The sequence below is a fragment of the Cornus florida genome, unplaced genomic scaffold (genome assembly GCF_030987335.1).
Source record: "Cornus florida cultivar Cherokee Brave unplaced genomic scaffold, ASM3098733v1 CherokeeBrave_3.0.0_Hap2_Chr08, whole genome shotgun sequence".
Classification (NCBI taxonomy): domain Eukaryota; kingdom Viridiplantae; phylum Streptophyta; class Magnoliopsida; order Cornales; family Cornaceae; genus Cornus; species Cornus florida.
The window spans coordinates 14,749,607-14,773,851 of record NW_026775578.1 but is presented as its reverse complement, the minus strand read 5'-3'; the positions used below and the strand labels follow the sequence as shown (position 1 = coordinate 14,773,851).

General features: G+C 35.7%; 3 protein-coding genes across 3 annotated transcripts; all 3 read left to right on the top strand.

The window, feature by feature from the left end:
* The first annotated feature begins 10,997 nt into the window (after positions 1–10,997).
* On the top strand, positions 10,998–12,157 carry LOC132269761 (fasciclin-like arabinogalactan protein 11). Its single transcript, XM_059771009.1, has one exon. It carries the CDS (start codon positions 10,998–11,000, stop codon positions 11,793–11,795), a length of 798 nt encoding a protein of 265 aa, XP_059626992.1. The 3' UTR covers positions 11,796–12,157.
* A 1,923-nt stretch (positions 12,158–14,080) lies between these two features.
* On the top strand, positions 14,081–15,381 carry LOC132268432 (fasciclin-like arabinogalactan protein 12). Its single transcript, XM_059769281.1, has one exon. It carries the CDS (start codon positions 14,170–14,172, stop codon positions 14,941–14,943), a length of 774 nt encoding a protein of 257 aa, XP_059625264.1. The 5' UTR covers positions 14,081–14,169; the 3' UTR covers positions 14,944–15,381.
* An 8,018-nt stretch (positions 15,382–23,399) lies between these two features.
* Positions 23,400–24,230, top strand: LOC132269760 (fasciclin-like arabinogalactan protein 12). Its single transcript, XM_059771008.1, has 2 exons — positions 23,400–23,485; positions 23,579–24,230. Exons 1-2 carry the CDS (start codon positions 23,400–23,402, stop codon positions 24,228–24,230), a joined length of 738 nt encoding a protein of 245 aa, XP_059626991.1.
* Positions 24,231–24,245: the final 15 nt, after the last annotated feature.

Below are 24,245 nucleotides of genomic sequence, written 5' to 3'. Positions count from 1 at the left end.
TGACACTTAAATTCATCACCTCTTCTACCCCAAAGGAAATCCCTTTAAATTTTTTCAATCCTATCAGCAACAGAGCATGGAATTTGGAACATAGATAAAAAAAAATATGTGGGAAGGCTCGATAAAGTGCTCTTTATAAGCGTAACTTTCCATCTCTTAGATAAGTATTGCTTTTTCCATCCTGCTAATCTCTTCGCATACCTATCAATCACAAGGTCCCAACACCCCACTGTTCTAGAGGAAACCCTTAAAGGCAAGCCCAAATACTAAATTGGAAAAGAACTCACCTTACACCCAAGGACTTCCGCTTTAGAAGAAATATCTTGAACATCTCCAACCGGAACAAGCACACTTTTAGCCACATTAACTTTCAGACCAGAGACAGCCTGAACACAAGCCAAAATGCATCTCAAATATCTAAGCTGAGACACATTAGCATCACAGAAAACCAGAGTGTCATCTGCAAAAAGTAAATGAGAGACCTCCATCTGATGGACAGGATCTCTTCCCACCATAAAGCCCTTGATGAAATCAAGATCCTCTGTTATTCGCATAAGTCTGCTTAAGCCCTCCATAATAATAAGAAAGAAGAAAGATGACAGGGGATCTCCTTGTCTTAAACCCCAAGAGCACCCAAAAAAACAAACAGGAGACCCGTTCACAAGAACAGAGAATTTGACAGACGAAAGGCATATCTCAATCCATTTCCCCCATTTACTTCCAAACCCCATTCTCTGAAGCAAATAAAGCAGGAAATTCCAATTCACATAATCATACGTTTTCTCAATGTCAAGTTTGCACAAGACTCTGGGAACACCACTTCTCAATCTGGAATCCACACATTCACCTGCAATAAGAACTGAATCAAGAATTTGTCTTCCTCTAATAAAAGCATTCTGGGAATCTAAAATAATCCCATCCATCACTCCCCTCAACCTAAGAGCAAGGACCTTAGCCAGAAGCTTGTAGATACATACCACTAAGCTGATAGGATGAAAATCTTTAATGTTAGAAGCACCTCCCTTTTTAGGGATAAGGGCAATGAAAGTTGTATTAAGCGACTTCTCAAAAGCACCAGTGGAATAAAACTCCTGAAAAGTGCTCATGACATCATTTTTCACAACTGTCCAACTTTCCAAAAGAAACTACATAGTGAACCCATATGGCCCCAGAGCTCTGTCCCCATTACAACTAGATAAGGTCTTTAGAACTTCTTCAGTAAAAGGAATCTCAAGCCCTTCCCTATCGATCTCGGAAATGGCCTCGAAATGAAGACCATCAAGTTTGGGTCTCCAAGCAAGCGGTTCGGTATAAAGCTTCTGATAAAAAGAAGCAATCTCATTACGCACATCTTCCTCCCTCCACAACTCTACACCTTCTACCCTAATACGTCTTATATGATTACTTTTACTATGAGCGTTAGCGAGTCTCTGAAAATTTTTTGTGTTGCGATCTCCTTCTTTTAACCAAAGAGCTCGGGATATTTGTCGCCAAGATATCTCCTCCATAGTAGCAATCTCAGCAAAAGCTGCCTGACAAGAAGCACTCCTAGAATGCAAAAACTCCACATCCCCACCCGTCTCTTCCTCACAAAGTTGGTTCTCATTGTTGTGTTCATTTTGGCCCTGAACAAGTCCTGGTATTCAATGAGTGCTCTAGAAAACTTAGCCTTTATAGTTCTCATAGAAGCGGCCCCACTTCACACTCATATAGGTGACTTCTTATTAAGAGTATCCTACCAAACCCCACTTGAATTTTCAAGGTATAAGAGTCATTAAAAGCGTAGCTTATCCTGATCATCACTGTAGGTAGCACTGTCTCATCATAGAAATGGGTAGAATATTTATATCTTCCCAGTGCTTCTGGTGAGTCACTCAGAATTTTTGTTGTCCCTTTGAACCTAGATCTTGGGATCTCCAGTTAGCTAGGTTGGATTTCCATTAAGGTGACTCGTTAGCTTTCGGCTTTAAACCCCATTCCCCTCGATGAACTGTACAATTGCTCTCTAGTACAACCTTCAATTTTATATGTGGCCACAAGGTTGCGTTTAGAAATATTACACTCTGCAGATATTTCTCCAGGTGAGAGCAACTGTATACTTTGTGCCCTAAAATTGCTTATTGTTAGCAATATCATTTTCTTTAGTGGCACAGGTGTAGACTTACTTTGAATTGTCCTCTAGGTGAAATCTATTGACTTCCCTATTTGATTTATTCAAAGTTTCTAACTTTGAGTTATATTAAGAACATAAAACTACACCTTTAATATAAAAGACATATCCACTATTGGATTTGAAGTCTTTAATATCCCATATCCAGTTTGCATCACTGTTACACCTCCAATTTAGTTAGATACCTAGATCTATGCAATATTGGATTTAGGGTGTATCTCAACTACCCAATTTATTGTTTTTCAGTGATCCGATCTTGTATTGAAAATGTGCAATTAAACACAGTTATTAAGATGCTTTGCAATCTCAACTAATGATATACTTTGGCTAGTATCTACAAAAGTTAGATAGGCTTTTGTTATCATAACTAGTATTATCTCAATCTCACTCTATTGAGAATATACTATGTTATTAGATGTTAAATCTTTCATATCAAATATACCAATCAGTATACCATTTATTTTTTTAAGGCATACAATGACTTACGTATCACATTTATGCCATTGTCTCGGTAGTAGCTTTAATCCATTCAAGGACTTATAAGCTTGCACACTTGACTTTTCAACTGGAACAAATAACTCAGCACTTCAACTGAAAAAAGAACTCTTCTAGTTGTTCCATAATATTTTCCTCATAGGAAATAATATGCACTATTGTTATAATAATATAAATGATTTTTGGTTCTATCCTAAAGCTCTTAGGACTTGGAACCCCCCACATTTATAAGTATTTTTGTTAAGATGAGTGACTCGTACCAAATTTCATCTATGGATAATATCTCCCCACAACTTTGGGATAATTCTGAAATTTTATCTCTAATGTATTTATTATGATTTTTCAACTATGAAAGTACCATATATTAAATACTTCACCTCATCTACCTTTTCAAGGTTCCATATTCGCTTCTAAACAAGCATATATAACAGTCTTTAGTGCATATGTACTCACTTTATCTCTAGCATATTCTTATAATAATTCACCGACATTACCGTAAATTAATGCTAAAGATATTAATTACAATGGGCTCTAATTAATATTTACTTTTACATCTTTTATATTTATAAATTGAGTTATTCATGTTTAGGTTTATGTTAAGTCAGTCATATTAATATATTATAACCTTTCATGTGTCACACATCACATAACTCAATCATTTAAGCAAATAATTATCTTATTATTTAAGCTTTGGATACAATCACCACAAAGTGAGCACTCACTTCTTAGCTATCATTACTAGTTAAAAGTGAGTTCTTAACTATCATTACTAGTTTAGATTAAGTACACTCTTCTCATATCTCACTACTAGGTTATGATGAGCACCCACTTTTCAGCTATTACCGCTAGCTTGAAGTTAAGTTTATTTAGCTATCAATTCTAGTAGTTCATAGCTTTAGTACATACTTATCTAAGTAGTCTACCTTGGTAGTAAAGTAATTTGTTTTGAAGAATATTCTTCAAAAACTACTACTTTACAAGTAGTATTATTCCCTCCTACATGAGCAGATATGATGAATAGCTCAAATAGTTTATGGCTAAAATAGCTACTCATCACCCTCGTGTTTTTTACTACCAAGTTGAGAGCAAGAACCAACTAACAGATTTTCCATCTTCCTCTTAGGTTCTGTGCACCTCATTAATCATTTTAGCTTATAGCTAAGCTACCTTATTAGCAACTCAGTAACATTTTAGCTTTTAGCTAAATTGTACATTAGAGCTAACTAGTTTGATTTAACTTATCTCAATGTACTAGCTTAGTGTATCCATAACATTTTCCATTAAACTCTTTAGAGTTATCGGAAAATCTTTTCTTATTTAGCCTATTCACAGCTATACGTGTCTCAGACACTAGTATAGATCTTTCTCCCTTGACTATTGGAAGAATTGACATACTTAGACTAATCAATTTTTGTCTGTTGTATTAAATACACAAACCAATCATGAACTCATACAAAATTAATAATATCACACATTAAATAAGCTATATTGTAAAATTAAATTACTACGTACACTAAGTAATTCAACTACATATCTCAATATTATAATCTCAAATAATAAACTTTTGTAAAAATAATATTGAACTTGCATAATAATATAGTTTCATATTATATCACATGATTAATTATATCACATAATTAATTTAAGAAAAAAGATTTGTGGCTCATTCTCCAATAAAACATACTAGAAAATTAGGACCAAAAGATGTAGAAGTTCTAGCCTACAAGAAAATGATATGCACTTATGTTATAACCTATCAAAGGTTTTATATAACGATCCACTCCATCACATAGTATGATATTGTCCACTTTGGGATCAAGCCCGCACAATTTTGTTATTGGATTTTATCTCAAAAGGCCTCGTACCAATTGGAGATAACACCACTACATAAAATCACTTTACCTTTCCCTTATGTAGGTGGTGTGGGACTATGCACCTGTAACTTGCTCAATGTGATAACATGTCAGTGCCTCTTGCACCCGCCCACGGCACACCCACCCACAAGGTTGCCACATTATAGGTCTCACTTTAACTTTCTTAGGAGAAAGTACAACCTTAGTTAGACACTCCCACATTTTTAAGAATTTATAGGAAGGTTTTCGAATTTTCCATAATTCATATCGTGTCACATTTTTAAGGTTTCATCTTTGCTTCGTGGCAAATACACATAACTGTATCTTGTGCAACCAATGATAAAAGTAACGAAGTATCTTTTTTCACCTCTAGTTGGTACATGTTTAAGGTAATGTCATATACTTCATAATATCATATTACAAAATTAAATAATTCAACCAATATTGAATAATTCAATAATCTACTTATATAACATGTTTCAATTTCACATAATATTGAATGCATTAATATTTAACATATTATCATATAATAATGTATATAACATTATTTTATCATATCTCAACTATTAGTATAATATCTACTTTTTTATATCTTAAATAGAAACATATAATAAAATCTACGCAAGGAATGAATCTGTCTTAAGATTGTTGGTAAAATATATGCTTCACGTGACATTTAAGATATAACAAACCTTATACTAATATGTCATGAGATAATTAACAATATGCTAAGAAATCATTAATTAAATATACAACTCTATATTTAATTAAATATGTAAGATAAATTAATAAAATAATAATAATAAATAAAGAACCTGGACCGAGGCTAGTATTGGATACTATGTCCTTAAGACAGATTCGCCCCGCTATGGTGCTAACGGACTCAGTGGCATCTATCTCCCAGGATACAACGGTTTACATCCACCAATAGCAGCACTACAAACTCGTGGATACGGCGAACCTCCTCCGTGTAATACTCTCTCTGACTCAAAATGCATCTATACTATGCTGAATTGGGTGCAATCCGAACCAAATGGTTCGGACCAATCTTAATATGGCTCGATGAAATTGAATTAGGGTCTAAATGGTTCGGACCACTTAATCTATGGTTTGAATCCACATGGGTTGGGTTCAAGTTTAGAGAGGGAGATAGAAGAAAATGAAAATGAACAACTTGCAAATGATCCAGAGGGGGGTATTTGTAGAAACAAAAATGCCTTTTCGGATTGGGTGCGTCTCTTCATCATTGGACACAACCATTGCAATAGGTTGCAATGGTTTACATGGTGTCTATTTACCAATAGACACATCCATTCCAATAGGTTGCAATGTGCCTTTTCGAGTGGGTGCAACCATGGGTTATGATGGTTCGGAAAAAGGTGTAACCCTTTGAAAAAACTAAAAAGTGGTTTTTTAATTTAAAAGGTATAACCCTTTAGAAAAACTAAAATATGGTTTTTTAATTTAAAAGGTGTAACCTTTTAGAAAAATTAAAAAGTAGTTTTTTTAATTCAAAAAACCAACCACCCAAAAAACCCACCCATTTGTGAAACCCATTTAAATAAGCCCAGTCTAAAATTAGGCCCAATCAAAAATTTCAAAAAAGGATAATCTGGACTTTACAATTAGGCCCAAGCCCAAGCTCAAATCCTAAACTCAGCTTATTTAAATTTCAATTTGTTTCAACATTTTTTTTCATGTGGGACAAACACTTCCCACATTTTGCATACTCATTTAAGCTTATCAAAACACCACACTTTGGAGCTAATTCTCATTCATTCGGAAACGGTTTCAGAAAGTAAATATATCACATTCATCTCCTTGCGGAGAGAAACGCGCTTATCTAGAGATCTGTAAAAAATTATTAGCGAAATCTATTTCAAATCTCATCCAAAGTTTATGTTTTTAATGCCCTCGTTTCCAACAAGCAAGTCGTTCAATCTCTTCCATGTCTCATGAAAAAAATTCCCTTCCCCTTGTGAGAATTCAAGAATGGAAGTTCTCATTGAATTAGTTTTTGATACCAGGTAATACTTTTTCAAGAACTCTTGTTACATCTCTGCCCAAGAAGTTATCGAAAAATGCCTTAAATTATTAAACTAGTACTTCGCTTTTTTTTTTTTTTTTTTTTTATGGGTGAAAGGAAAAAGTTTAAGTTTTATTTACCAAGTAGTTAAATATATAAAGATTAGTGATCTTATTTTAGTTTACATTCACTTATTATTATTATTATTATTTTTTTTTTTTGTCAACTTTTTATTTGTCGTTCAACTTGATGCTCTTCCTCTGTTCTGTGTTACTTGAAGTTGTTAACCTCATCTATTATTTCTTCATACTTAAAAGTTTTGTTCTTATATCTAATATATATATATATATATATATATAGAACATTTATGCAATTTCAGGGGCTGGGTTTTCATCCAAAAGCAATTATATGTTTGGGAAAGTCACCATTAAGATAGGGCGAGTCTTCGGGAACTGTCACTGCTTTCTATGTACGTTTCAACTGTTAGTAGTTTTAATAAGTAATACTCCGTATATTATTATACACAAACAAATACAATGATCTGGGTTTCATGCAACAATCTTCTTGTTACATCACATTTAATGATTTATTTTGTAAACAATAATGTACACGAAGACAAACAAGGGCTTACCCTTGTATAAAACAAAAAATGTGATCACAGAACCAAAACCAAAGGAAAGGACCCAAACAAAAGCCGAAGTAGCTGCAGCTACCAACACATCACATTACATCAAGCATAGACAAGTTAGCTAACTCTAAGGCCTCCCACCAAATGAACCTAGCAACATCCACTTTTGACAATAGATTGGTTCTAATGCAGTCTTGTGTTCCTCTCACACCAGATTTGCCAAATTATAGTTGGAAATAGTCTTTCTCATATGATGCAAATCATCATAGGCAGCCCAACAATTGTGACATATAGATGTGATCTGTAACCCTCTAAGCCTCAAATTTTCCAGAGAAAACAATCTGTTCTGAATTGCAAAGCAGCGAGTAATGGAAGCTCCAGGCCTGCATACACTCCAATACACATTATACCAGTTAACTGCAGGCTGTTTGGTTCTGTGATGCTCCCAGGCACTCTTAAAATTATAACTGCCATGATTCCAAACAACAGATTCATTCCCAGAATGAATAGGAACATATCAACAAAATTTCTCATTTGATTAATTCGAGAATTTTGCATTCTTTGTCGGGCCCAATTCTCTATATGGTTTATATCCAAACCTGGAATTTGATGTTCTGAAGCAAAATATTTGTAACTTCAGGACACCAACCCTTGTATTTCCTCTTGAACCAACCAATCCACAGAGTATTTTAGTCTTCATTTGCAGAAAATTGAAAACTCAAGAAAAATATTTTTTTGAATGAAAATTAAATTGAATAATTAAATCAAAAGAATTGATTTGAGCTGTTCATTACTCACAATCTATTTATGTAAATTAGTATGTCGGCTTAATCTAGCTTCTATGGGATACTGAAAAGTTAAAGATAGATCTACTAATTTTATATTTTATACAAAGATTACAACATCACTCAGGATTGAATAGTTTAGATTAGGTGTTCCAGTAGAGTTGGTCCCATCAATCGAACGGTCTCAATTGCACCCAACAAACATAGTAAACTGCTTTCTTGAATAGTAGTACAACCAATCAACCCACCCTTCCGTCTTGAATAATGATTAGTATATGAGAGAAATGAATAAAAAATGAATTTAAAAAAAGGGGATCATTAATTGTACGAGGAAAATGACACCAAGCTCTCTCTATATATCTACTGAGAGTTAGATGTATAATTGAACCCTTACTAATTCAATAAATGGGATCAATTTGGATCACTTGGTTGATTTTTTGGGGCAGATAAGGCAAAATTTGAATTGTCCAGTTTGTTAATTTCGTCAACCAGGCCATTAATGCCAAATAGTTTACTATGCTGTTGCCATATCTTACAGACTGGTTTTCAGCTTCGGCCTGTTTTGCTTCTCTCTTCCTTTATACTTAAATCTGTTGTTGAAAACAAAGTTAAAAAGAAGGTTCATACAAATAGAAGTACTAAGAAATATTTAGAGCATCATAATGTTGAGAGATAAATAATAAAATGAAATTACATCGGCTTGCATAGATTATTAGAGATCCCAAGATCTCATATGCTTTGTTACAAACCATCAGTTAGACGAATGAACATCTCTAAGTTTTGGCCCGAGACATAGAGCATCATAATCGCTGGTCTTCTATTCCAAAGATCCATTGTTCTTCATCACAGAGTCTTAATAACTCATTTGATAAGTAATCAATTGTTATTTATTCACATTCCGTTTGTTGGAGGTTGCAACTTGGCCAGGACCAGTTCATATAGTGGGGTAACAGTCCATGTTTTTCAAAAGGTACACTTCATAGACAAAAGCAGCAAATGAAGCATCCTATGTAATAAAAATTTCAGTCTCGTTCTTAATCTAATACTGTAGTTCCTATATTATTTCCATTGTTATAATAAAACCACAATATCTCTCAATTCTACAAATTTTTATTTGTTAAACAAACTTTATATGCAGAATATACCTATGAATTTAATTAGGCTCTAATACTTCAGCATAAAGGATCATCACTGCAAATGTTCAGTGGCATTAATGTATTTCTTCTCTCATACTTTGTATTTTAGTGGGTGATTATTTCAGTAACTTGTGTCTCAGAAGTGGAACATCTAATTCCCTTTTATTCGTGTAACTAAAACTGTAAATGGTCATTGACATTAATGTATATCTGTTACATAGTTTAGTTTATTAAAAAAATATTACCAACTAAATTTTTTTGCTGTGTTTTCAGTTTTGTTTGGCTGCTTGGAGTCTCACGTTCTTACAATTTGAGTTTGGTGGAATATGCCTTGGTTGTGTTAGTATTTAAGCTTGATGGGAACTTTGTACTTTGAACTCTTTAACGAATATGAAATAAGTTTGGGATTTAGCTGTGTTAATGTGTAATTTCCAAATTTACTTTGATGAATTTTCAGTTTCATTGCAAAAAAAAATGGGATTCTTTTTGGGTTTCCGTCATATGATTGAATGTTGCTTGTATGGTATGGATTTCGGTTGGTACTTAATTTGGCTAAGGAAGGTGATGATTAACTTTGATGGAATAGGAAGGAATCTGACTGGTGGGATATATATGCAAATTAAGTATGTGTGATGTTGTTTGGTGGAGTTTATGCAAACACAACCAAGGCTTGGTGTGGATATGACCTTTGTGGAGTTTTTGTAGTTGAGATTGATGGGATATGTTTTGGTTGTGCATAGGTGTAATAGGTGGTGTTGATGAGTGTTGTTCGGTTGCTTTATAGGTTTTTGTATTGGGACACAAATTTTAAAAAGGCATTTAAAAGAAAATAAAACTACTTCGTACTAGAGGCAATGCCTAGAAAGTCATTTATCAACCATAATAGGGATAACGAGAGCGGCCTGAGCCCATCGAAGAAAGCCTTGAGGTCCCTTTCCCAGGCAATTTTGTAGATAATTAGTCTGTGCATGTGGTACAAAGGAACTTCGTGTGCTCGGTAAAGAATTATGGAGTACGGTAAGAGACCGACAATATTATTATCGGCCAAAATATATATATATATATATATAGACCAAGCAACAACTATTCGTGAAAATACTCCGTACAACTCAAACGCCACATTTACTGTTAAGGTTCCTATCCAGATGTGGATTGAACCATTGTCATATACCAAGGCATATTCGACCTATATAATTCAACACAAGTACTCTAAGAAAGTAAAATGCATATATATGTTTTGGATCAAATATCAAGTTAAATCCTAATTATATTACGCCCATTCATATTGAGTCCAACCTAGATCTATGGTGAATCTTTTAATATCCATATTTTGCCTATTTTATAATTTGGACTCAAAATCTAAAACCAGATCCATTAAGTTAAATTTCTGATTGAATTATATTTTTGGTCACTCCAGTTCTATTTCATACCCTAATAAAATTAGCTAAAAATCCACACAAAACCGTAAAAATCCACATCACCACAAAAAAGCTATTAAATACATTCAAAAAAAAAAAATGCTATATATAAATTTAAAAACCGCTTGAATAGATCAAACATATTATTCGACTTATGCATTGATGTGGATTTTGATGGCGACAAGAAGTTTCATCCTAAAAAAAGTTTGTAGCACTCATTCTTAATAATATCAGCTGAAAAAAGCATGCAACCTATAGCTTGTATGATATCCACCGTACCACATTAGGATGCTAACTCATTTTCTGCTAAAATGGATGCAATTCACCTAATATTATCCTCTCATTCTCTCTCTATAAATCCTCTCAATCTCTCCTCCATCTCCAACACAACACAACATTCAAGCCCACTCCTCCATTTAATTAGTTCATCTCTGTATATCTATTTCTTATAAGCAACCCTTCAAGCTCACACCAAAAACCAAGAAAATGATGAACCTAATTCTCTTCTCTCTCTCACTTACACTACTATTCCACTCCCATTTCAGCACAACCCAAGCTCTGTCCCCGGCAAAGTCCCCTGCAGCGTCCCCTCCAGCACCCCCGTTAGCACCAGTACCGGCACCGACTGCTACCCCCACGGAAGCGCCCACAGCATCAACTCCCTCCGCCGACATCACCAAAATCCTCGGAAAGAGTGGCCGCTTTACGCTCTTTCTCCGGCTTCTGAAAAACACCAATGTGGGTGAGACGATCAATTCCCAGCTCAGCAACTCAAACAGTGGCCTGACTGTATTTGCACCGACGGATAGCGCGTTTTCAACCCTCGGACTGGGCACTCTCAACTCTCTCCCTGATAAACAGCAAATCCAGCTAGTGCAGTTTCATATCTTACCCAACTTCTTCTCCATAACACAGTTACAAACTGTGAGCAATCCATTGCGGACACAAGCCGGAGAAAATGGTCCCGGTGAGTTCCCCCTTAACGTGACCACCGTCGGCAGCCAAGAGAAGTTGTCGACGGGCCTTATGAACACTACAATAACTGACACACTCTATACGGACAACAAGCTTGTTGTGTATCAGGTGGACAGTGTGCTTCTTCCTTCCAAAATTTTTGGTTCTCTGGATAAGAAGGCGACACCCGTTGCCGCAGCCAACAGTCCAACCTCCTCCTCCGATTCCGATGACGATGCAAAGCCCGTTGCCTCTGGTGCAGTTAGTCTCACCATGCATGGAATGGTGGTAAATATTGGAGTTGCTGTGGTTGCATCATTTCTTTTGTGACAATAGACGGTGATGATTGTGCCAGCTGGAAATACAGGGAGTTGGGTCTGGAGTCCATTTGTTTGGTGCCTATATGATTTGCTGAGTCAGATTGAACGGTGGTGATCGAGGCTGTGAGTGCCTCCCAATAATTGTAATATTTTAAATTTTTTTCCCCCTACCCTTTTTGATCTGTATTTTTCTTTCATTTGTTTTTGCTGTTCCTTGTATTTCTTTTGTACTTTCTGTTACTTGTACATGATTTTCATGTAATTTGTGTTTCTTTGTTTCTTTTCCAACTTTCATGCAGTTTGAGATTGTGCACCATTTTTACCAGGAATGCTTTTCAATCAGTGAATTTAGAACAATTGACTGACGTGTTAAATGAGAGCTCCACACCTTGCAAAAAAAGTATTTAATTTTTGTTTTTTACCTCATCGAGTTCGTCGTTAGGAAATTAGAAAAAGGGAAGAATTGAACTCAAGATCATAAGGTGGAGCAGTGGAGCACTGAAACGTTTTGGCCCTTTCCATTCCGACAATACTACCACACTTATCTAAAAGTAGGATTCAAATTGCAATACCAATAGCATTTCTTATGTTATTTACTATTTAGAACATGTTGGGTTACACATATGGAGAGCTAAAGTTAGACAAAAGAAATAAAATGCTTTTTTATTTGTAAATAAAGACAAAAAAAATGCTGTTTTTTTATTTGTAAATAAAGACAAAAAAATGCTGTTATAACAGTCAAGTGTTCCCCCCGCCCCCCACCCCCCCCGGGGCCGCTTTCTTTCCCTATGGACACGCTAGGGAATGAATGAGATAGAGGAAGCATAAATTCCAAATGGATAGTGCAATGACAAAAATTCTTCTACTATAATTTAAAAGTTGAAAGGTAGAATCTCCTTAATTCATTTTAAAAAGTTTCTCATAATTGTGTGTGCTTGTTGGACGAATATACTACATGTGCTTATTAGTGATTATAAAATGTTCTAAGAGTTACTAAAAAAAAGAAAGATACAAGTAAAAATATATTCATATGTGGATATATATTCATATATATCCACCATTTAAATGTTAGGATTCCAATCCATATGTGGATATAATCCATGTCATATATCAAGGCATATTCAACCAATATAATCAACACAAATATTCTACAAATATTGTGCATATTACACGAGTTTTATACCAATTTGGTATATAATATATATCGCCAATACATTTGGTCAGTTGTCAGCTTTTTATTACCTTCTGCGTTACCAATAGAGAAAGACTTTCTTACACTAATTATACCGACCACATCATCAATTATATCCACCAATTATATTTTGTCATATAAGAAAAAATGTATTTATTTAGTGGTTTCCATCACTACGTATCATCAATATAACAGGAGAATTAAAGTTTTTCTCTAATAGACCAGCAGCAAGATAAGTATTATGTTTTCCATGGTCTCCTCTGTAACTCATAAAAATGTTGGGCTATGGTTTTGGGCCTATCTGTTGGACTAGTTGTTGTTTAGTTTGTGTTGCGCTTAGTCTTATAGCCTTGTTGTTGGGTCCTTCTGCCTTAATGGGCCAAACTGTACATACTTATCTATATTCAATTTGATCAAACTCGAATTTAGGTTCTATGTTTGAAAAAAAAAAAAATTAGGTTCTATGCAAATTCACCCAACCTCAATGTCGACCCGGCCATTTGGGTTCAAACCACCCATAAAATTCCCTAGTTGCCCAGTTGATGGGTTCTGCATTGTTTGCAATTTGATGCTTGCAAATGAAATTAAAAATCTATCCCAAAACATTGGCATTTCGAAGTCAATCTTCCAGCCACTATACAAGTTGATATTTGTCTTCCAATGGTAATTAGCTACAGATGTGATGCAACGGAAGAATGCTATATTGATAATGTTATAAAAATTAACGAGTCAGTGGCCTAACGGTATTGACTTTTTATTTTTCAAAGGATTGTCAAAAATTTAAGAATCTGAAGAATAATCTTGCCACCACTCGTGATTGTTGCTCAATATTGCTTGATTAGATCAAACATATTATTGGACTTCTTCATCGATTTTGATTGCCATATAAATTTTCATCCTACCTAAAAAAAATTGTTGTAGCACTCATACTTAATATATCAAATGATAAAACCACGCAACCTGTTTGATATATATCCACCGTACCACATTAGGATGTGAACTGGTTTTCGGCTGAAATGGGCACTTCACCTAACACCATCCTTCCACTCTCTCCATAAAGCCTCTCAATCTCTCCCCCTCTTTCTCATCTCCAACACAACACATCTTTCAATCCCACTCCTCCATTTAGTTAATCTCTATTATATCCATTAATTCACAGCAACCCTTCAAGGCCACACCAAAAACCAAGAAAATGATGAACCGAATTCTCTTCTTTCTCTCATTTACATCACTATTCCACTTCCATTTCGGCACAACCCTAGCTCAGTCCCCAGCAGCGTCCCCGGCAGCACCCCCGTCTTTATCGACTGTTCCCCTCACGGCAGCGCCCCCAACGCCTGGTACCGCCAACATTATCAAAATCCTGGAAAAGGATGGCCACTTTACCCTCTTTGTCCGGCTTCTGAAAAATACCCATGTGGGCGATCAAGAGCAGGGCGAGCTCAGGGACTCAAACAATGGCCTAACTCTATTTGCACCTTCCGATAGCGCGTTTTCGACCCTCACATCCGGCACTATCAACTCTCTCAACGATCTACAGCAGACCGAGCTCGTGCAGTTTCATTTCCTACCTACCTTTATCACCACAACACTTTTCCAAACTGTGAGCAATCCATTGCGGACACAAGCCGGTGATACCGCTCCCGATCAGTTCCCGCTTAACGTGACGACCACCGGCAACCAAGTGACGGTATCAACCGGCGTTATGAAAGCTTCAGTATCTGGCACAGTCTATACGGATGGCAAGCTTGCTGTGTATCAGGTCGACAGTGTTCTTCTTCCTTCCAAAATTTTTGGTCCTCAGGCGAAGAAGGCGATACCGGCCGCCGCCGCCAACAGTCCAACGTCCTCTTCTTCCAATGACGGTGCAGACGCCGTTGCCTCTGGTGCAGTTAGTCTTACTACCATGCATGGAATGGTGGTGACTATTGGAGTTTCTGTGGCTGCAGCATCATTTCTTTTGTGACAATAGACGGTGATGATTGTGCCAGCATGGACATCTGGAGTTCATTTGTTTGGTGCCTGATATGATTTTGCTGAGTCAGATTGAACGGCGGTAATCGACGCTTTGAGTGCCTCCGTAATAATTCCCAAGTGTAAAGATTGAACCATGAGTTTCATTTTTTTTTTTTTTTTTTGTAATTTTGATCTGTATTTTTCTTTCATTTGTTTTTGCTGTTACTTGTATTTCTTTTGTTATTTTCTGACTTTGATGTAATTTGTATTTCTTCTTTTCCAACTTTTGCGTAATGGGAGATTGTGCACCATTTTTCCAAGAATGCTTCAATCAGTGGAATAAGAATATCAAACCATTTTTTCATACAATTCTACACATTTTTAATTAGAGTTCAAATATGAAAACTCTGACATTTACAACATATGAGTGTCATTTACTTATCTTATTTACAACATATGGGGCGACAACTAATTATCAATTGTCACACAAATGGAGGGATAAAGTTAGAATAAAGACCAAAAAAAAAATACTACATCTTGGGATAGTCTAAGCTCATAGAAACTAGAGAATGAAATAGAACAAGCTCAAATTAAATTTTAAAGGAATAGTCTAATAATAAAGATTTTGGTTGAGAGTTCGAATCTCATCAGTACCACTTTTAGAGATTTTTTTTCTGTATTTGCCCAATCTATGTGAGTTGGGGGTATTGCCTGTACTCGAAAGTGAATTAAGGAGTATTTTAAGAAGTCTGACACCACCATAATTGATAAAAAATAAAAATAATATAGAGCAAGCAACATCATATTCTTGTAAATCCAATTCCATCCCCAACATTGTTGTGTTAAGATTTCTATTTGGATGTGAATCAAATCCATGTCATCTATGGAGGCATATTCCACCTATTTAATCAACAAAAATATTCCCATAAAGATAATTTTATTTGGCTGATAAATAAAATGAGCTGATATTGGCACTCCACCAATGTGCTAATGCGCTCCATTATAGTTTTCTTTTAAAATTAATTTACAAAAGAGTCCTTGCATCAAAGAATACTTATTTTTATGACATAATTACCTTTCTTTTTAACATTTAACATATTAGTAGTTAGATTTTACCTTTGCTCATTTGTATGTGATTAGGAATTAAAAAAAGTATTTGAGTCTAAAACAAACTTTATAACAATGAATGAATATATATTCCATTATAGAGAAGATATTTAATTGAAAGCAAATTAATTTATACTATAACCGTAATTTTTAATTGATTTTATTTTATTTTATAAAGGTACGTTTAATTGAATTAAAAATCAAAAGAAAATCTAATTTTACTCAAATAGAAACTACATATGTGTTTGATACACCGATTTAAGTCAAAATGAGTCCTATCACATTGAATTTCTTTTATAAGTCATTCTTCATTTCAAATTCTCAACATATAAATATAAGTTCGTTACATACCTTAAGGAACCTTACAAAATAATTCAAGTTACTACAAAATAATATAGTCTCAATTACAATCACTAAATATACAAAGTTATACAAAAAAGGACTCGGTTACAAAAGGTGACAAAATAGATCTTCTAAATCCCGTCTAAGCCTGTGGTGGAACATCATTCGCCACTTCCCTTCCGAGACCTGAAAAATGTTAATAATAAAGGGGTTAGTAAATTGCTCAGTAGGTGATGCCTAAGACACACCTCTTGTGACCCTATGAATCCAGACAATGAATAGAGCAAAAGAGAACGGGATCATACAACTCCGGGGAAAAAATATAACCATAATATCAATAACAAACAATCCAAGTCCTAACGAGTCATGCCATACTATGGAATGCAATACCATGCCATATCACTCCCTATTCCTAAAACCTTTTCTGTCATCATTTCCAAACCGTTAATGCAACCCATCCTATGGCAGCTCCATGGCGACATGAGAGAAAGATTGGCTAACTATCCCTGACCACAAGGTAACTTCAGGGTGTCATTTGGGTTCCAGTTAACTCAACCACGTTAGGGCAGTCTCCCTAGTTCCCTCTAGGTCACATTAACGCCACGGTCCCAAGGCAACTCCTAGGTGACCGGGTTTTCGCAAACTTTTCGTCAAAACTTTTTTCCCAAAATTATTTTCTTTCCTTTTTAAATCACATCCAATGTCATGCATGTAATACATCATGTCTTTCAATGCCATACCCATGGAGGATTTCATGTTTCACAAATCAGCCATTAATAATATAACATGCCTTGTAGAGAATTTCAAAAAAATAAACATCATGCTTCCATATCACAACATCTAGCATTTTCCACACCATAGGCAAGTAATATCATCAATTAAGCATGCTTTTTCATATAATTTTAACTAACACATAGTCACATGCTTCACAAAATTTCTATGGCATAATTCATACTTTCAAGTCATGAAATTTAGTACCAAAGATACAATGAGCACAAATTAATCATCAATTACGCATGTTTCATCATCATATATACCAAGCAACACATAGTCACAACTTTGGCACAACATATATACAATATAGCATGAAATTTCCACAAATCAAGCATGCTAACCACAATTTTAAGACGATTAATTCACAAAAAGCCCAAGAAAAAGTAAATTAGAAACTCTTACCTCTTATAATGCAAAACCCCCAATTCCAAGCCCTATATTTCGAAAATCCTATGGTGGCCAAAAGTGTGAATTGTTCATATCAATGTGTAGATCTCGCCGTGCTCTCCGTTTTACCGCAAACGGCACCAAAAATCTCCAAATGGTTGGAGAAAAATCAAAGATTGAAGTTGTGAAGAAAAAGGAAAAAGAAAAAGTGAAAAAATGAGAGAGAAGAGAGAGCTTACGAGAGAAGGTGAGAAAAATGAGACCAAACATGGTCTCATGACCATCAAAATGGGTGATGGTGGGTCCCCTCTAAAAGATTTTTCTTTTAATTTTAATTTCTACCATAAATTCATATATATATATAGGCTACTTATTTTACAACCACACAAAATGATATACAATCATAAAAATATGCATAAAATAAATATGCATGGAATACAATGTACCCAATTAAAATCCCCATATGCAACAATTTCGGTAGTGGGTCCCACACGGGACCGTCCGGCCATTACATTTCAAATAGTCCTGAACTCAATGAAATTCCTCAACCAGCTCTCAGACACACCCGGTGTAATACCCCTAATTTTAAAATGATAGTCTCGGCATTTTCATTTTTCTTTATTGCATTTTTTTTTTTTTTTTTTTTTGTTTCAGTGCATTTTATTTATTTGTTTGTTTTGTGATTATCTGCGTAATTAGTTAATTATTTAATGCTTATCTAATTGTGTTAATTGTTTATTTTCTGTGATTGTTTAATTAGCTTCATTAATTAATTAGTTGGATTTTATTTGTTTTATTACTGCTATTATTTACTAAATTGTTAATAATATTACTTATTTTAATTAATTAGTTAAATTGATAACTATTTATTTACGTTGTGTATCGTGACTTAGGTTTTAGGTTTCAATGTGTAGCCGACTTAGTATTAAATTAATTATGGTATCAGTTTTATTCGTGGATTACAATTAGAATTAGGTTAGAGGGTTTATAGGTCTATATATATACATGTATACGTTCTGCCTAGGGTTGAAACAAACCTTATTCTCGGGGTGAGAGGTAGAGAGATACAGAGGAGGAAACACAGAGCAGTTCAAGGAGAAAGGAATAGGGTTGTTTCTGGGTAGATCCAAAGCACCGGAGGAGTAAACCTGCAGTATAGGACACTAACGTAGCATTCAGAAACTATGGAATTAGAGTTTCAAATCTGAAACTTAAAGGCAAGTTCTTTTCTTTCTTCTTCCCTTTCATGTGTTCTGTGCACCTAGATAGCCTCTAGGATTTAATTAAGCATTAACTGAGTTTCTTATGTATAATAGATGTTATATCAATGTTCTGTAGGTGTTAAAATTTATACAATTACAGTTCGTGCATATCTGTTATCTGTATGTTTCTTAAAGCATGAGAAATCTGTAGAACTTGTAACCTCTGTATTTGTTTTCAACTGCTATAAACACATCTTTGGGGATTATACTGGACATAGTTAGGACTCTTAGGACCGGCTTAAAACCAAATAAACAGGTTGAGAATGGCCGGAAACACTGCAGAAAGTCCCAGGGCTAACAGAGGTTGAAGAAGGCTCGAGGAGGAGGAGAGAGATGGCTCTGGAATGCAAAGAGCCGGCTCCCCCATTGTAGAGCCGGCTCTAGGATTCCAAAGAGCTTGCTCTTTAAAAATTAGAGCAAGCTCTCTCTTAAACTGCTTCCTGAAGGTGTAATTGATAAACTGTTTGGAGTTGTTTGAGTGTCTGAACTGTGTTGAAAATTCCGGGACCTTCCAGAGTGATTAAGAAGCTAATTTTGAGTGTTAATAGGATCCTTGATTGATCAAAGCTTGCCTTTGAATTAACGGAACAAACTATATAAAAGTTACGCACATTGTATACGGTTAATGGATGGAAGAAGACTTGGTTGCTTAGGCTAAATTTTGGAATCCTGTGGAATGTCATGTGTTTATATACTGATTCTAAATGCATATTAGGGTCATCTGCTTATTAAATGTGTTATATGCATGCTCTGGATATTAATGGTTGAAAGATTTAATCTTTTTCTGCGATTACTTGAATTATTGCTCGGATTTAAATTGCTAGAATATTAACTGTTCTTCTGCAATTACTTGGATGAGGGTTTGGATTGTAAATCACTTAATAATTATTTATGTGTTATAATCTACATGGCTATGGAAGATTGTATGCACCGGTATGGAATGGTGGCATACTAGAGATGGTTTAGCTTAAGAACGCTAACCTAACCTACCGGATGGAAAGTATGGATTGTAAAATATTGAATCCATTAATGTGTTTAAGTCGAATCAACTGACTAGGTTAAGTGACTTCCTGGATTAATTGATTGTAGTTAAGCCACATCAGCTGAATAAGTTAAGAGCTTATTTGGACGGTATTTTGTATGTCTCCTCATTGAATAATTGAATGACATACTATGATTCGGACGGACTTTAAATATATGATTATGGTACCACGATATGAGCTTGAGTCTTAAAGTCGTTGGTTAGGGTACGTATATGCAGTGGATGCGTAGCTGGATATAGTAGGTAAGTGTACCTTGTTAAGTCTAGGTACTCATGCCCATCTTTGGGTGCGTTTTTGCATGTTGCCTTCTATTCAGATTGAGACCCCTACTGTAGTCCAGTGAATGTCCTTAGTGTGTATATATATGTATATTTATGGATTATCTAGTTATGTTGATGGTGTCTAGGATGTATCTGCGTATCAGGCACTGTATGGATTACAGTTAGATTAGGACTTGCATGTGGGCCTAACCCACTCTTTTGTTTTTCAGGTGCTCGTCAGTTCTAGGGTTAGAGCTTGGTCGTGCAGAGCAAATACGAACTTCCATTCCACCGACTACGTAGGACTCTCTCCATAGCGTATCACTGGATGTTTCTTTCAGTTGTTTTTATTTCAGTTTGGATTATTATTTAGGGGTCCACTAGAGATGGATTCCCGAGTTGTAATCATAGAGGTTTTGACAGTTGGATTTTACTAAGTTTTATCGGTTGAGGATTTTATATTAGTGTTCTTTTCAGCTTTTATTATTTATTCCTATTTCATTTTGTCATTTGTGTTCATTTTAAAATACTTTAATTGTTTGATATTCCCTCGAGTTTGGGCTTGGGCCTGATCAATCCGTGTCACGGATCCGAGAGGTATCACACCCAGCACACTCCACTGTGTCCGGCATGTAAAATGAGAAAAGATGAAAGTACTCTCGAAAAATCAGAAAATTCCAGAAAATGAAAAATGGCGAAAATTGGAAACACTACAATTTACCTCAGGGAGTTATCAATTTAATTTGAAATTGTGGCTTATAATGTTCATAATGTTAGGTTTATAATTTTTCTCTTTTCTCGGTGTGAAAAAAGAAAAATAATACAGTTTAAACTAAAATAATGCTTGAAAACTAAACAACATTGAAATATGATAACAACAAGACCAAGCCACCAAGAGACTATGGTTGGAAACGTTTGGACTGGGAGTGTTTGGACAGTTAGGCTAACTGCACTCAGCTCAGGTTTTTGGAAGCAGCTTCTAAAACTAAGGGATATGGCAAGAGGTATTATAAGGTATAAGGTGGGGAATGGAGCTGGTACCATGTTATGGTTTCTAGTTACCTGATGGTCCTATAGTTAGGCAACTTGGCCTGAATGATATGGAAATTCTTCAACTGGACACCTTTGCCATAGTACATAGCATAATTTCCATTAATCATTGGTTGGTCCCCCCCTCAATTCAGTACCCACAGTTCTTCCAATCCCAAAGATTCATCAACCAGCTACTCTCTCTTCCTACACCATCTGATGAGCTTGATAGCATTGTGTGGTTACCCAGTCCCACAGAAGGTTACTCATTTTCCCACACTATTTCTTACTTCCTTCCTCCATCCCGGCTCTATATTTACTTGGAAGCATCTTATGTGGTTTAAGCACCACATACCAAAGCACAACTGCATCTCTTGGCTAGCTGTGAGAGGAAGGCTTTACACCTTTGATTCTAAGTCAATGCTCAATCAACACTATGTCAATTGTTGTTATATTTGTTTAGCAGAAAATGAATCTATGCGCCACTTGTTCTTTAATTGCACTTAGAGTTCACGTGTGTGGAGTTTCATTCAAAACACTGCTCGGTTCTACATTCTTCCTAATTGTTGGACAGATTTAGCCCAATGGTGTTCAAACCATTGGAACTCATCTAATTTTTTGACTCACAAGCTTCTATAGTCTGCTGCAATCTACTTCCTATGGCAGGAGAGGAATGCAATAGTATTCAGGAATGTTGCATCTCCTCCACAACACATAATCTCACAGATCAAGTCATGTACAGAGTAAGACTTACTTCTATCAGGCTAAGGAGGTCTTCAGATCTGAGGCTCATTTCAAGTGAACCATACCTTTACAACCTTTTTGTGCAGGCCTGCTCTAATTCATGTGGGCACAATTGGTTACTTTCATGAGGATACACAGCCTATCAACATTGGAGTCATCCACAAAGATGGATTAGGATACCAACTCTCTTTTTTTCTGGTTGAATTTTTGTTTGTTGTTTTCTGTTAGAGCTGGAGTCTAAGGTTAAGGTTCAATCTTACTGGTATTGCTTAATGGCCTCTGGGAAGGCATTGTTTGTTTCTTCTTGATTTCTTCTTTGTTTACATGTTTCTCTCCCCTCCTTGGGGTTCCATGTGCATTCTCTTTTATCTATACACAAACTTACCTTTTAACCAAAAAAACATTGAATGAAGATCAATAATTTGAAAGTCAAGAATTCTTAAGGAAAGACAATTATGGTATTAAAAGTGTACCAACTAAGTATTTTATAATTTAGAGACTCTTTGGGAATTTTATTTCAGGCAAAAAAGGGAGTGGAGCGCTTGAGAAGAATAGTAGTGATAAACAAATAGTAACGCTCTACAATATGTTACTTAAAATTAAATTCAACAAAATTTGGATATTTGTCGGAACCCAAAAATCCAAAATTTTAATTGAGTGACTTTCCTTCAATCTGTATTATATGAAAATATATAATAGTACTTTACCAAGATGAACTTGGAGAGGGATATTTAAGTTACTTGATCAAAACAAGTAGATAGACCAATTTACATTTTAGTGCTCTTATTACAACGGGTGGTCGGTTATTCATTTATTCAAATAATTTAGCTATTGAGTAGTACTGCATAGTCATTTATTTATACCCATTTTATTTTCTATTTGGATTCGTTGTGTGACAAATCTCCTCTGCTGACGTACACCTATTCAGATGTGCATGGAATTCATGTAATGTCATATATAATAAACACAAATATTTTTAAAAATTAAATAAAAATATTTAATTTGAATCCTATTAAATTTTTTTAAAAAAGAAAAAAAGCATAAGCCACAAGTTTTTTTAATTAAATTTTCGTCTTGCCACTGCTCGTGATTGCTGCTAAATACACAATACCGATTGGATCCGAACTCTCTTACCAAAAAAAAAAAAACTGCTCTAATAGTTCAAACATATTCTTCTGACTAATGAATTGATGTCGATTTTGATTGCCACAGATCGAAGGTTCATCCTAAAGACAAAAAGGTTTGAGCACTCCTACTTATTATATCGAATGAAAAAAGCATGCAACCTTGTATGATATCCATTGTACCACATTAAGGATGCTAACTGGTTTTCTGCTAAAATGGAAGCATTTCACCAAACATTATCCTCCCATTCTCTCTCTATAAAGCCTCTCAATCTCTACTTCTCTTTCCCATCTCCAATTCAATACACTATTCAAGTCTACTCCTCCATTTAATTAATTAGTTCATCTCTATATACTATTTATTTCTTAGCAACCCACACAAAAATCCAAGAAAATGATGAAACGAATTCTCTTCTCTCTCTCCCTTACACTACTATTCCACCTCCATTTCAGCACAACCCTAGCTCTGTCCCCGGCACCATCCCCGGCAGTGCTCCCTGCACCTACTGTAGCATCACCGGCAGCATCACCGGCAGCATCCCCGGCAGCATCCCCAACACCGACTGCTCTCACCACGGCAGCCCCACTAGGTGCTACTACTTCCCCCAACATCATCAAAATCCTCGAAAAGGATGGCCACTTTACGCTCTTTGTCCGGCTTCTGAAAAGTACTCATGTAGGCGACCAGATCAATGACCAGCTCAAGAACTCAAACAATGGCCTAACTGTGTTTGCGCCGGTGGACACCGCATTTTCGAGTCTCACATCCGGCACTATCAACTCTCTCAATGATCGACAGCAGGTCGAGCTCATCCAGTATCATTTTGTACTTTCCTATATCTCCGCAACACTCTTCCAAACTATGAGCAATCCATTGCGGACACAAGCCGGAGACACTGGTCCAGGTCAGTTCCCCCTTAACGTGACCATCTCCGGCAACCTAGTGAAGTTGTCGACGGGAATTATCAACACTACAGTATCTGGCACAATCTACACGGACAACCAGCTTGCTGTGTATCAGGTGGATAGTGTGCTTCTTCCTTCCAAAATTTTTGGTTCTCAGGCGCTGAAGACGACACCCGCCACCACTGTCGACACTCCAACCTCCTCCTCCTCCGATTCGGACGACAGTGCAAAGCCTGTTGCCTCTGGTGCAGTTAGTCTCACCATGCATGGAATGGTGGTGACTATTGGAGTTGCTGTTGTTGAATCATTTCTTTTGTGACTATGCACGGTGATG